The 15,670-nt window shown below is 35.8% G+C and overlaps 1 protein-coding gene across 1 annotated transcript; it reads right to left on the reverse strand.

Moving 5' to 3' along the window:
• Positions 1-2,873: 2,873 nt before the first annotated feature.
• On the reverse strand, positions 2,874-15,670 carry LOC127859905 (ubiquitin-60S ribosomal protein L40). The gene is made up of 4 exons (XM_052397508.1): positions 15,550-15,670; positions 7,233-7,429; positions 6,263-6,365; positions 2,874-3,052 (listed from the first exon to the last, which is right to left on the reverse strand). Exons 2-4 carry the CDS (start codon positions 7,420-7,422, stop codon positions 2,959-2,961), a joined length of 387 nt encoding a protein of 128 aa, XP_052253468.1. The 5' UTR covers positions 7,423-7,429; positions 15,550-15,670; the 3' UTR covers positions 2,874-2,958.

The raw sequence follows: 15,670 nt of genomic DNA on the forward strand, positions 1-15,670 counted from the left end.
CTCCACCCAAACCATCCCCCGTGCCCCCCCCCCTCCTCCCTACATTTTTTTTTTTAAGATCATCTCAAAAATGACCACCACACCCTCACACTATACCCCCCCCCACCCCACTCCTGCTATGTTTTTTTTTGAAACGGTTAAAAAACACAAATATTTATTTTTATTATTTTATGTTTGAAATACCGTCCACCATCGCACCCAAGAATCCCCCCCCCCCGAATTTTTTTTTTCCGCATTTTTGGAAGATAATGTTGAAGAAATGTCCACACCCCCACACTATACACCCCTCTTCACTCCAACCCTCTCTCCTTTGTGATTGAAAATGAGAGTCCCTTCACCTTTAAAAAGAAAATAGCTGAGCAGTCTGCACCCTTCTTAAACTCGGCTTTGATGCCACTAAAACAAATTTAATGTTCGAATAAGGTTCATGCTGATTTGGCAAAAAAAATTACTTTTGGTCAGAGGTGGTAGTCATGTGATATTCCAGATGGCGACGTCGATGCAAAAACATGTGGTTTTTTTGCAGAATTATACCCTTATTAATTTCTTAAATGCCGCTCACTTTTCAAATATCAGCAAGAAAGTTATAAGCCTTTATTTTCAATTTGTATTAATATCAAGTTTTAACTTGACTAAGAAAATGTGTAACCAGAAAGTCGAGATATAAAGGGAATATAAATTAGAACAAGAGCACCGCATAACGGTTGCCAACGCTCGGCCGCAGTGCAGTTTTGAATAAATGAAAGCTTGTCAGTTGTTTTTTTTTAGGTCACAGTTACCTTGACCTAGTGACCCAAAAATGGGTGTGGCGTTTAGAACTCATCAAGGTGCATCCACATATGAAGTTTCAAAGTTGTAGGTGGTAGCACTTTGATTTGAGAGCCAATGTTAAGGTTTTATCACGTTGGACACTGGATGGCAAGCTGGCTATGACAATACCTCGGGTTTTCTCCGAAAACAGCCGAGCTAAAAATTATCTAGAGCTTTGTCAGACGTGACGTTTACACCCACATGCCACATTGACACAGACAATTTTGCAAGCTGTCTTCACAAAACAAGACAATCTAAATGGTGATTTTTAAGAATTATTATGCCATTATTATTTTTGGCCGTTTTGACCTTTGAACTCTTGAATTCTTTCGCATGACACGCTGTTCAATGAGTGTGAACAAAATTAATGTACAGTCATTTTAAAATCTCACAATGAATGACATAGTTCTGGCCCGGACAAGCTCATGTATGGCCATTTTTCACTTTTGAAGTGAAGTGCGATCTTGACCTTGAAGATATCGACGTAATTCTTTTGCATAACACATTGTCCAATGATTGTGAACAAATGTACCGGGTAATTTTAAAATCTCACAATGAATGATATAATTATGGCCCAGACAAGATGATTCACGGCCATTTTTGACCTTTGAACTCAGTGTGACCTTGACCTTGGAGATATCGACGTAATTCTTTCGCGCAGCACACCATCCAATAATGGTGAACAAATGTGCCAAATGATTTTAAAATCTAACAATGAATGACATAGTTATGGCCCGGACAAGCTCATTTATGGCCATTTTTGACATTTGAACTCAAAGTTTGACCTTGACCATGGAGATATCAACGTAATTCTTTCGCCTGACACACCGGCCAATGATACTGAACAAATGTGCCACATGATTTTTAAATCTCACAATGAACAACATAGTTATGGCCCGGACAAGCTCATTTATGGCCATTTTTGACCTTTGAACTTCAAGTGTGGCCTTGACCTTGGAGATATCAACATGATTCTTTCGCATGACATACCGTCCAATGATGGTGAACAAATTTGCCAATGATTTTTAAATCTCACAATATAGGATAGTTATGGCCCATACATGCATTTGACCTTTGAACTTCAAGTGTGACCTTGACCTTTGAGATGTTGACGTACTTCTTCACACGACACATCGTCCCATGATGGTGAACAAATGTGCCAAGTTATTTTAAAATCTAACGATAAATGACACAGTTATGGTCCGGACAAACTTTCGGTTTAAAACACTAAGTGTCCCTGTGACATAGTTTTTGACACGGCATTACCCATATTTAAACTTGACCTATACATCATCTAGATACAACTTGTGACCAAGTTTGGTGAAGATCGGATGAAATTTCGGGACAGACCGACCGACAAAGTGACTCCTATATAGCTCCCATTACCAATGGTAATGGGGGTATAATTAACTTTGTTAATCAAGACATTCAAACAAACAAGGGACAAAATTGTCACAAAACCAGGTTTTCAATAAAAGTCTGATAAAGGGAGACAACTGCAACTAAAAATGTGCATTGCTACTGATGTTTCATCACAATTACCCCCCTTGTTTCAAAATTAATCTGTTTTTCCACCCCATGACCTAATTTCTGACCCTACATGACCCATATTCGAACTTGACCTAGATTGTCTAGATACAACTTCTGACCAAGTTTCGTAAAGATTGGATGAAAACTATTTGAATTAGAGAGCGGACAACATGCTCAATGTTTAAAACGCACAAAGTGACCCCGTGACCTAGTTTTTAACCTGGCATGACCATATTCGAACTTAGACCTAGATATTGTCTAGATACAACTTCTGACCAAGTTAAGTAAAGATCGGATGAAAACTATTTGAATAAGAGAGCAGACAAGCTTGTTCCGCCCGCCAGCCCGCCCGCCCACATTCGCCAATCTAATAACCATTTTTTACCTTCGGAAAACCTGGTTAAAAATTCAACATTTCTAACATACATTTACCACTGTCTGACAAGAAATTAACAAGAATTGACAGATTGAGCAATTGTGTGACACGATTGTTGATGGAATGTGAATTTAAAACAAAGCAATGCAAGCAAACAGAAGGGGCGCAGCCTTTATTGAGAATAATTGGGAAAACACACAATAATCAATGTCTTCAGCTGGAGCCCGATGTGCAGGTGTCGTCTACTTAAGCTTCTTCTTGGGGCGCAGGTTGTTAGTGTGACCACACTTCTTCTTGCGGCAGTTGGTTGCACGTGGATGCAGGCGGGCATAGCATCTGAACAGGGAATAGAACAGTCAATAAAGGAACAGGGAGGCAGAACAGCAGTATTTTTTTTTGCTTCAAACTTTACAGCCTGGGCCTTTTGGTAAGGGTAAAATAGCGTGATAAACCATGAAATTGGGAAAAATTAAACATTATTTTGGCTTCATTTTAAGAAAAATTTGGTCAGATTTTTGGGACTTTTTGCAATGGGGAAGGGAAACTGCCTGTAACAGGTTGTAACAGGGATTTCAATAGACGCAGAATCCTGCCTTTTGACGCGAGCAAATTAAAAATGACTTGTTTTTGACGCAACCCTTTTTTTGCTGTGCGTCATTTTGACGTATCAAAAATTTGACCTGTGCGTCAGTCAGTTAACATGGTAATAAATCCTGCTGTGCTTCTAATTGAAATTAATGTTTCAGTATTTGAAACACGGTCTTTAATCGAGGGAATACCTCGGGCGTTGTTTATCTTATCTCATCTCTTCCAATACACATGTCACTGTCTAAATAGTGCGTGCCCACTAACTGGGTAATTAGCAGCAGTGATTACGTGATAATTGATTGACCATCCGATAATTGCAGGTTTTTTTTTGCAGACTTTGCAGACGGCATGGTTAAAGAAAGTCGGCAAAAGTAATTAAAAATATTAATTACGTAGATCCACTAGTCAGTCTAGCGAGTTTAGTCAGTTTGTTAATCCACCGATAATTACGAGCAACATCCATCTTATATAAACTGAAATCAAAGTTCATTTTTTATACTAACAAGTCATAATACTACACATAAACATTGAGAAAACACATTTCCTCCATTAGATATAAATTATCCCAGATGAATAAAATTGCTACGTCATGACCTTCAACATTGTTAATGACGGACGTATTGTAAATCACATTCAACCCGCGTTCAATTCAAAACTGGCGATTCAAATTGCAAGTAATGGTGATTCAATAATGGAGAAAGCATTAACTGGATTTAACAAATATTTGATAAGGTTTGTTAAACCAGATAACAGCAAGAAAAATTTGGATTATTAATGTTAAACTACTACAGTAAGGCATTCTTAAGTGTACATATTTCGGACATATATAGTATGCGGATAAACAGTAATAGATATACTAGATGTTCCATGCATTTAGATTGTGTTTTAGTACAAAAGCTATCATAAGGATGATGATAATATAATGACGATAATTATGTGATGAAAAGGTGATACCGGTACATATCTTAAATTACTTAAATGTGCTAAAAGACTTAAATGTGTTATAAGGAAGTAGATTTAAATGTACCAATTCATTAAAATATGTTATGTTATTTATCATGGTATTGTTATTTAATTAAGCAGGATAACTTTTTAAGATATTGTGTTACTCTAAGAGCATATTTTTATCTAAAAAATTGAATAATACAGACAAAAACACAATTAACGAGCTTCAAAATTGACCCCAGCATTTTTCAATTCGACTCCTCAAAATTTCAGTCCAGGGGTCGTTGACTCGGTCTCCTGGTTTTTAAAATCTATTGAAATCCCTGTTGTAATTTGGGGCAAAAAAATAACTGAACTGTTACTACAGGCCTTTCTCCTAGTCTTGAAGCACAGTCACACCTTAGTGCATATATTTGCAAATCAAATGTACTCAAGTGCATGCATTTACCTCCAGGAGTACCCCAGTACCTACATGTACATGTCCAACAATCATCTGTGTTAGCTTATTTCAGTGTTTGAGTAATATTGAAATTGATGAATGACACAATAAAATTCAGGAAAAAATCAAATCCATTGCTAACCAAGGGTTTATGCCCCTGTGCCTCATCAAAACCATGGGGAAAGGCCTTGACTATTAGTTCCTTTCATAGATAATAAGTACAGTTTTTAACAATGAGAACTACTTACAAACTATCTAATTATGTTTCACCTAAAACATCAAATGAAATCTTAAGTTCTAAACAAACACAGTTTCAGATTTTCCCCAAATAGAATATAACAAGAGGCCCATGAGGGCCTGAATCGCTCTACTGGCTGGAATCAATAGGGCTCAAGCCCTTGATAGTATGAACAATCTGAGTAAGTTTTAAACAAACAGACCCAAAATAGGAAATTCATCGCATAAACAAGAAAAAACGTAAAATTTAAACTTCAAATGGCTCCTTTTCAACAATAAGTTGGACAAATTTTCTTCACTCTCAATGGGGTTCTGGCCCTTGATGATATAAAACATCCGTTGAAGTTTCAAAAGGATAGAACTTTATATGTAAACAAACAAGAAATGTGTTTGTCGGAAACACTATGTCCCCTTCTGCGCCGCTTTTTTATTTTTGACCTTTGACCTTGAAGGATGACCTTGACCTTTCACCACTCAAAATGTGCAGCTCCATTAGATACACATGCATGCCAAATATGAAGTTGCTATCTTCAATATTGCAAAAGTTATGGCAAAATGTTAAAGATTTTCATTTTTTTCTCAAATTCAAGGGGAGATTATTCTGGACTTATCACTCCGATATTGCTCATTTTCAATAGGGTTTGACTCATCATTTAGATAAAGACACTGTGCAAGTTGGGAAATGATTGGATGAAAACTGTGGACTTCATTGCGTAAACAAGCCTTATTTCACAATTTTCTCAAATTCAAGGGGAGATAATTCTGGACTTTTTACTCTGATGTAACCCATTTTCAATAGGGTTTGAGTCCTCATTAATATCAACACACTGAACAAGTTTGAAAAGAATAGGATGAAAAATGTGGACTTTATCGGATAAACAAGAGAAAGTCTAACGCACACACACACACAGACAGACACCATGCCATCCCATAAGCTCTTCTGGCCTATGGCCTAAAAACTAGAATAACAACTTCAGCTTTGTCAAAAAAGAAGACTGAATATCCCTGTACCACTTTTTTTACAGACATTGCAGCCATGTCAAAGGTTAAGTTAATCAGTACATAACTCAAGATAAAGTGCATGTGAAAATCCCGTCTTGCACATTTTCACTTTCCACATCATATATTTTGTTTCAATATAAACGTTTGTGAAATATTGAAGTCCACAAACTTCATACCCATAAACAGATTGCCTATAATATGATCCTGTAATTTTTTGCATGGACCATGTCTCAGAATGTTAATTGCAAAGTTGACACAGGATGTCCTTGACTTTAGCCTTAAGAATACACTTTAAATAGTATTGGGTTGAAGATTATTTGCCATAAAGTACTGACTTTCTGCAGATCATCTTGTCACAGTTGTACTTGGAGGCAAGGATTCTCAGACTGGGCTCGATGATGCCACCACGGAGACGCAACACCAGGTGGAGGGTGGACTCTGTTCAGAACCAGCATAAATACCATCAGAAAGATTTTAACAGAAAAATCACAATTTATTCACACAAAGTCCAAGTTGAAGTTAGTCTTTTTCACACCACTTTTTTTCTTTTCTTGATAAAGAAACATTTAAATAAACTGACTAAATTTCATCAAGATCTAGTCATAAATGTGACTTCAAAAAAGTTACAAGGTTTTGCTAAGATTTGACGCATGTTAACCCCCTCTGACCAAAAGTTTATGTTAAAATCAATTAATATGGTATAATTACAAAATTGACACCCTAAGTAAAAGTTCCCAGCTTTGGATACAAGAAGTGAATTAAAATATTGAACTATAATGTTTGGACGTGGATTTTTTCTGGGCTTAAGGAATTGAGCCTGGGGTAGTAGAAATGTGAAGCTACAAGCCTAGGTGGCTATTAAATTCTGAAAGTTGATTCTTTGTTCATTTTTATAATGAAAGAATGCTGATATCTCTTGTCTTTATAAATGTTTGAAAGCTACAATTTTTACTTTTTTTTTAAAACAAATTTTATTTTAAACGTATTCATATCATATTCATATATTCAAATATAAAAAGAGCAAAACAATTCAATAAGGGGTGTGATTTAAGAAACACCTCAGGAGTGGAAAATGCCCTACCCACCTTACAGAGTTCAACTTAATTCTTAATTTTTATATATATCAGGCAATCTTTGTAATACACCATTGAATGTGATAGAATCTTTACTCTGTACAAAATGCTTTATTTGAAATATCATTTTGTTTTAGAAAAGTTCACTGGGTGCGTGCATTGCATTCTCGTGAAACACTTATATATCTCAAGATGGTTTTCTTTTATTTAAATTGGTGTGAAATAGAAGAACCTTTCTGGATGTTGTAGTCAGAGAGTGTGCGACCATCTTCCAGCTGTTTGCCGGCAAAGATCAACCTCTGCTGATCTGGGGGGATGCCTTCCTTGTCTTGGATCTTGGCCTTGACATTCTCAATGGAGTCCGAGGGCTCAACCTCAAGTGTGATGGTCTTGCCCGTCAGGGTCTTCACGAAGATCTGCATGACTTATCTGTACAAAATCAAATTGAGGAAATTCATTGCTTATTGACCCACTTAGTTTAAAAATAAGTAATGCACACAAGTGCAGTACTACTAAACTAAGAAACTTTCATACAATACACTCAGACATTTTAGGAATATCAAGACAATTTTTGTTAAATCACAATTTTTAGTTCACCTTTCCATTCAGTGCTAAAAGTTAAACATTACTTAATGTAATTTTGAAAACAGTTTTATTATAAACTTTTTTTTTCCTAAATAAAATGCAAAATTTTAGTTTCCATTTGTAGCTCTATGGATTGAACAATATAATATTGACAACTTGACAACATTTAGTTATAAACTTTTAAGTATTTGGGAGCAACAAAATCAAATAAACTTATTTCCAAATATGAAGATTTCACCACCCGAATTTTCCCATTTTCAGTGTTTTTCGCGCACAAAGTACCAGTACTTTTTCCAATTGGCTTAAACAATCTCTGTACAGTGATTTTTTTTTTTTAATTTAACGCCGATTTTCGGCTGTTTTCCCAATCGCAGAAATAAACGTTTTTCCCCACAAAAGCTGACAAAAATTCCCCCAAAAAGCCCAATTTCCAAAAAAAAAAAAATTTTTTTTTTTCTCTTATGACTTATGATTTCTTTACTCTAGATCTCAACTTTTTATTTAAACATCCTACATTATATATATATAACTTTAATTTAGTCCTTTTTGTCGATAAATAATTCCCGAATTTGCCACTTTTATCAATTAAAACAATCCCAATTTGACCAGACTCCTTTTCCAAAAATGGCTAGAAAAAAACCTGAACAAGCACAAACAATTTAAATTCTGTTACTTATAATCATATTTATAATCAGGGTTTTTTGTTAGAAAAAGGGGAAGACGCTGGACGCTGGGTAAAAGGGGAAAATAGAGCGCGAAAGAGACATATTTGGGGAAAAAATAAAAACTGTTCATTTCAATGTCTATAACTCACCTACATACTTCAGTTTTTTTTTTTTAGAAAAATAGGCATGTCTCTGACCTTTTTGTTCTTAAACACATGAATAAGTATGATATTAAAGTCAAAGTCTTAAATAAAGTTGCAGGGGTAGATCTAATAATGGGAAATGTTTTCAACTGGGGCCGGGGGACGATGTCAATATTGTGATTTCAATTTCATGATGAATGCAGTGCTCACGCTGCTGCCAGACATTATCGCCAATGGCGATTATTTTATACAACTGGCTATTATTTCTTAAAATTGTCTAGAAAAAATGGCGATTATTTTATCCTCCTACATCAAAAAACAAAGTGTCTCTAAATGTTGTCCAGCGAATGCGGAACGCCTGCAAATCGGGCCATCAAGCAGGAAAAATTGATAACGAGATTACCTGTGTACACACTCGACCCTGTGTATTGTCATACACGCGTCAATAACTTTTGCGACATTGTGGCCTAGAGCGTTTTTCTCAATCGGTGTCCTACAGCAGTGATATATTTCGGAAAAAACGTTTTTAATCTCCCCGTGCTTTACCAATTATTGGTAACTGTTAGATCTTTGTTAATTTTTCGCCAATTATTATTTAATCGTCATGAAATTGCTGCTTATATTGTCGGCTGGTTTTGTTTTTCACGCCGTTTTTTCTGCAATTAGATTACGTTGAACATTGCTTGATGAAATAATTATTTAATCACCATCAACTAATTATCCCCGTTATTACCGCTGTTTGTTGTCTGCTTTAACATAATGATTTCAATTTTTAACCAGGTACATGTAACCTGGTTTTCCCAATTCAAAGGGACCCGGCATATGCCATGACTAGCAAACACGTGTTTTGAATTACACTGAGGTTGTGTATTTTAACTCACACGCTGTGACGTTAATTGATGTAAACATGATCGGCATTGCCAAAGTGTTATTTTTGGAATAAATCATTTACAATTGATATTGGCCTCTGCCTACAATATTGCGGTCGATGGCAAACATCGTATTAAGAGATAAAGTAGTCGAACGATATGCACATTTTAGATTATGCATATTAATATTTTATATCAGCGATTTTCCTTGTCCAATTGGGAAAAGTACCCGTACCGGTCCGATTGGGAAAAATTGAGTCGTGAAAACCTCAAAATTGGGAAAAATCGAGTCGTGAAATCCTGAAATTGGGAAAATCGCGTCGTGAAGTTTGGGTCTTATTGAATACATCATACAGTTCATACTTAATTGAGCATACCCATTTAAATAATCATTTGCAGGCATGCCTTAATGACCATTTAGTTATAAAGTTTATATAAATAACAAAATATTATAAAGAACACACCAAATCAATTACTAGTTGTTTTAATCTCTTTTAAAGCAATGTCTCTCTCTTTCATTTTTGTGAAAATTTCAACAATCTTTGATGTTTGATCATCACTCAGTTGCTTGCATCCCTCCCTGCACAGCATCATTATTGCTGTCAATGTGTCCTGTGATAGATGGTTCCGATTGGTTTTTTTGCATAATATTTGCTATTATGACTCATTTCAAACTACGATAAGGTTACAAACCGACGTAAAACAGTACGCTGGCTGCCTGGCAAAAGAACCGGAAACAGTAACAACTCTATTGATTGAATGCGCTGAATAATAAAACCCGAAATTAATCGAGCGCGTGGTTACACACAACTATACGATTTTCTTTGTTCGCTCGCCGAAAGTTGTTTTCTTTACGAAACTTTCTATCGTTTTGAGAAAAAATTCGGACGCTGATTGGGATTTTTCCAGATGCCGATTGGGAATTTGGGAATTTTCGCTCGATTGGGAAAGTACCGTTTTGGGAATTTGGGAATTTTCGTTCGATTGGGAAAGTACCGTTTACCGGTACTTTATAAACAAGGAGGAAAATCGCTGTATATTATGCATATTTCATGTGCAAAACCGTACAATTATTCGGATTACCGTTTTCGGATACTATATTTTGTTTCGTCGATAATTATTTATTTTTGAAGTTCATAAAAGCAAAAATAGAATGACAAATACACATGCAGTGATACGGAAGGTGTGGATTATAATATTTCAAGTTGTATTCACCAAAAATTGCAATTGGAAAAACTATAAAAAATAGTATAATTAGTAAGGGCTCTGGGTGGGTTGGGGCCTCTGCCCTTAATTCTTATGTGTATGTAACTGTAGCTGAGATCTGGTTTGTTAAGTCACACCCACAGCGTTGATTGTATTCTTTATTGTAAAACCATGATAATATTTTATAAGAAAATGACACACTGATATTATGCTTATTTTTAAGTATATATTTATATAATAACTTTAATCCAATAGATATACATTTAATAAAACATAGATAAAATGAGATTCATTGTTTTTTCTTTCTTTTTGCCTTCAGTTCGGTGTTGCGGAAAAGTCCGCATATGTTTTGGCTATTATTTTTTTAAGGAACAAATTATGGCTATTATTTTCTGAAGGCTAGAGTGAGCACTGTGAATGGGTAGATGATTTAGATCTGCTACAGTATTGGAAGGGAAGGTGCGGCAGCTGCCGATTGTGTACTTTTACTTTCACAATGTTCGATGTTTAGTACATGTACCTCCGAATCCTGCCGGGTTTCAACGGTTTTTGATGATTCATTCTTAAAAAATGCAGCGACGCAATTAATATTTTCCGAGTCCGAACGTTTTATTTTGTTCGTGTATGAACGCCAATTGTGAGACTTTTTTCTGTTTTAACGTTTATATATTGGCTTTCACATAACCCGGATGAAAATTCGACTGGTTTCTGGTAATTAATTGACGAAACACCCTTCTTGTGCAAGACCGGAATCCAGTAAAATAGTTACATGATTAATACGATTAGTTGCCTGGTTTCCATGACATAATTTAAGAGCTATATTTAGAATCACTGGTATTCCCAGATTTGAGTGTTCGTCGGGAGAGAGAGAGAGCGAGATCGCTGTACATGGTACAAATTGGATAAGTGTCGACTTCCCAAAAGAAAAAAACATTTCTTTGAGGGTAAAATATTATATTTTGGTGAAAAAAAATATATTTTTGGAGGGGAAATTGTATTTTTAGGGGAAAAATTCTGGTAGGGGAAGACGCCGAATATCGGCTTCACTTTCTTAGTAAAAAAAACCCCCTGATAATGCTTAATTTTTCCCAATATAATGGTTTATCACACTATTTTTCCCAATTTCATGGTTTATCGCGCTACTTTTCCCAATTCGAATGGCACAGGCTGTTACAAAATAAAAGCAAAAAAAATCACTGCTGTAATGATATTTAGGCCAAATAAAAAAATAGTCTTGGTTCAGGGAACATGGCCAGAAAAATGTAGAAGGGTAGGTAGGTTTTTCTTTTTTTTTTTTTTTTTTTTTTTTTTTTTACCAGTCGACTGATTTCAGGGTGAAAAAGGGTCAGTTAATGCACCCATGATTGTTTAAACACTGACCAAATGATTAACATTGCACATGTGGTATTTAGTCGTTGTATATTATTCAATATTCCTAGCTCTTTATGCACTTCTTCAGGGCTAGCGCTGGCCCAAAATTTCTTTGAGCCAACCATTTTTTGTTTGTCTGTCTGTAATAGTGTGACCTTCATATTCAAAAGTGAACAAGCCATCTTTATCAGTCTCTGGTGTTTGGGGTGTGACCTTCAGAATTTTTTTCATCATGAGACCTGACCTAGTCTCCGACAGGTGCTCAAGAGTCTGAATAGTGGCTGTCAAAAGGAGGGTAACCTCAGAATAGCACAAGTCTTTCTTCTGGTACATTTGTTTATAAAATGGCAATGGGTTTGAGCGCATTGCACAGGAAGTGAGCAGTGTACATAAATTTGAATGTTGCTATTGGTTTGTACAGGCCAAGGGCGTCACAGTACATTGATTTTGATTCATTATCAAAGCGAAGCCAATTGTTGTCAAGTTTCCATGACTCTTGGAATGCTCTAGTGTTTTGTGTTTTAATTTATTTTTTTTATGACTCTTTTTCGTCCAACGACGCTTTAAGGTTAAAGACGCCATGTTAGCGACTGTAGAGACAAAGTGGTTAATTCCATTTTTATAGTAGACTAGATGAATGACTCTTCCTATGTGTTAAAAATACGAAACTTTAATTACAATTAAACCGCGCGTGTTTTTCACATTTTCATTTGATTAAAATACGCTGCTGTCAGTTAGCATAGTGTGCGAGTAAAACAAACAAATTAATTAATTATCATCTTTTCATTTGATCGGAAATTGACAGAAAGTTGTAACATCATCGATAGTGCTGCAACAATACGCCAAAAACCGTATTGCAATATATTGTCAGTTCAAAAACCCGTATTGCAATATATTGCAATATATTGCTAACTTGTACCAAAATTATAACTTGCCAATTACCCGATAATCCCGTATATTCCAGTTTTAAAGAAATTTCTGGTAAATATTTACTATAAATGTGCTCAAGAATAACAAGAAACACAAACATTCGCAAATTGTCTTAAGTATCAAATACATTTTGGCATTTGTTACTATTTAAAGATGTGATGAAATAACGTCCAACCGGAGCGTTTTTTCCACTGAACACGCGAAATTCACCCGACGTGATGTTCCCGTTTTTATACAACACAAAATACACCCATACTTTCCATGTGACGTTCCACATGTCTGTATAATTTTCGCGCACTTTTTATTATGACAAAGGATGAAGCACTTTTTATTTGACGCTAGAATTTTATATTTTCGCGTTAGCATTAAAATTTGTAAGCGTGTTTCCGAAATTCGGATTACAAATTTAATAATGCTCAATTCAGAATCGAACGAAACATTTACAGCTGTGCGCAATTAATTCAACGATAATCTGTTCAAAAGCTACGAACGAATGCTCCCATGTAACAACGCAACTCCGTATAATACACTTTTTAAAATGCTATTTGTACGTAACAAAATATTTAAACTGCTTTGTTTTGTTAACGTTGGTATCATTATTTCGGATGGCTTTTCTGGACGAAATGCGAATGAATTTTTGTAAATTTTCGTACCGGTATGATGAAAATCGTATCGCAATACAATATGCGGATTGCGTATTGCGATATATACCGATATATTGTTGCAGCACTAATCATCGACATAGAACTAATTATTTAATTATCACTTTTAAATTCAGATCAATAGACAGCTTGGAAATAATTAAATTATTGTCACGCTTCTTTTCATTTTTAATCTTTAATAATACGACATTTGCGACCGGCCGCTATTTTGTTTGCAGACGACAATTTTAACTGTGTATTCAAAGTGCACCGTGTCTGCGCATGAATTACCGAATATTACTCCATAGCTCCACCCATTTTTACATTTCATTCAACAACGTTATTTCATGTGTAAGCGAGCTCAATGTTGATTGGCCAGCTAGCATGCGCACTTCAATAACAATAAGGTCAAGCAATGTCTCGTATACAGGTGCAGACCGGTTTTTGTTCACTGTTCAAATTGCGAACACTTTCATTGAAACAAAAAGAAAAATATAGAAAACCAATCCAGGTTTAAATGGTGGCTGTTTTCAATGAAATTTTACGAGATTTTAGCATTTTCGCCATCAGATTTTTTTCCATGGCCCAAAAAATCGTTAGGGTCGGGGGCAAAAAATAGGGTCGGTCGGGTTCCCTGAACCAAGACTATTTTTTTTTTTGGCCTTATCCCAAGTTTCAAATGATTCAACAGCCCATGAAAACGTTATGCAATGGAAAAAGTTGAGTATTTTCTGAATTTGAAAATAACCTATAGATTATCTAAGGAAGCCCCAACAAGATAAATCTTGTGTCTCATCAACCAATCCTAATACATCAACTATCTAAGAAACTTCTGCAAGATAGATTGGTCAATTAAAAACTTTGCTTTGTCCAAATTTTGTTGAGAGTATTTCTGCACAAATGACTCGTAAATTGCTGCTGATAATGTCAGGTATTGTGCATCAGTTTGGTTGAACTTGATTTTTTAAGTCATTTTTGTACATGAAGAGGTAATCAGGGAAAACTCTGAGCTATATAGGTAAAATGTATATGTATAGCATCTGAACAATTTTGAGGTTCAAGGAGGGGGTAACAACTGGGGAGAGGGGTTAGCGTAGGAGGGGGGGGGGGGGGGGGGGGGGTAGTTGCAATAATTCAACTCTCAGCTTAGGCTGAGAGTTGCAATGCGCTCTCTCTTGTCCATGGGTGCAAAATGTTATCAACAATTCAAAGGTTAATAAACACTGAAACTGCAAGAGCTTATTAAAATTTACTTATCTCAACCACAAACTCATCCAAATGGTACCATTAAAGCAAGAAATAATTGATTTGTATTGACAAAGGTTTTGTTTTGTACGCTGTATCCGCCATATTGGAAAAATGACCCAATATAGACCGTCAGGTCGCATTACACCAATATTTTGTACGTCGCATTATGTGTAAAAGCCAAAAAGTCGATAACGATGTGGTATTCAATACAGAATACACTGTTTCAAATTTAAACATAACAATGTCAGCGAGAAAAGTGTGTTGAAACATCGTTGTGTTTTTATCGGATGCATGCAAAGGATAACATCCGTAAGTTTCCATTCAGGTAAATTTAACATGGTTATGAAGTTTATTCATTATTTTCCTCAATTTGTCTCGAACGACGTCTGTAACTCTGTTTAGTGAAGCGCATGGATTCGCTGCGCTGAACTGCACCCATGTTTATGAAGGGGTGCATATGGACTGCCAGAGCCGCCATAGCAAAAATTATCAAAGGTTCTGGGAGTCCGTTTATATGGACTGGGGGGGGGTAGCAACTCATGCAGAGTGCCTGTGAGTAATCACTTCTCACATCTTTTCCCATGAAAAATGTCTTATTCGCTCCATAGGTATATACAGTTTGTGGTGTTAAACGGTAAAGTAGGTGTTTACATTATTCATTGATATATAAATATTTAATGGATTGTCCGAAAAATATTTGTCCGAAAAACACACAACCTCTAAGCATCTATAATGTAACGTTCACACATGGCGTATCACACAATAATTTCGTAATTTAAGTGAATGTGTTTCAGACATAAATGTTTTCAAAAGCTCGACGAATGTAGTGGCGGCTGACAGGCCAATATAATTCAATGTTTCCGCAAGCTAACTAAAACACGAAACCATTACCTCCGAGTTGAAAAAGGAAGTTCAACGGGGTTTACAGGCAAGGGCACATGGTTTAGGTCAGAGAACAGAAAATTCGTAATGCGCGGCGATATTCTACTAACATCCACAGGTGGTTATCGTG

Source organism: Dreissena polymorpha, chromosome 15 (assembly GCF_020536995.1).
Source record: "Dreissena polymorpha isolate Duluth1 chromosome 15, UMN_Dpol_1.0, whole genome shotgun sequence".
Classification (NCBI taxonomy): Eukaryota; Metazoa; Mollusca; class Bivalvia; order Myida; family Dreissenidae; genus Dreissena; species Dreissena polymorpha.

Excerpts from the sequence above, each read along its gene's own strand:
- LOC127859905 (XM_052397508.1), bottom strand. The coding sequence starts at position 7,422 with ATGCAGATCTTCGTGAAGACCCTGACGGGCAAGACCATCACACTTGAG. Across the intron at positions 6,366-7,232 it reads TGACTACAACATCCAGAAAG|AGTCCACCCTCCACCTGGTG; the intron begins GTTCTTCTATTT and ends GGTTCTGAACAG. Across the intron at positions 3,053-6,262 it reads GACAAGATGATCTGCAGAAA|ATGCTATGCCCGCCTGCATC; the intron begins GTCAGTACTTTA and ends TTCCCTGTTCAG.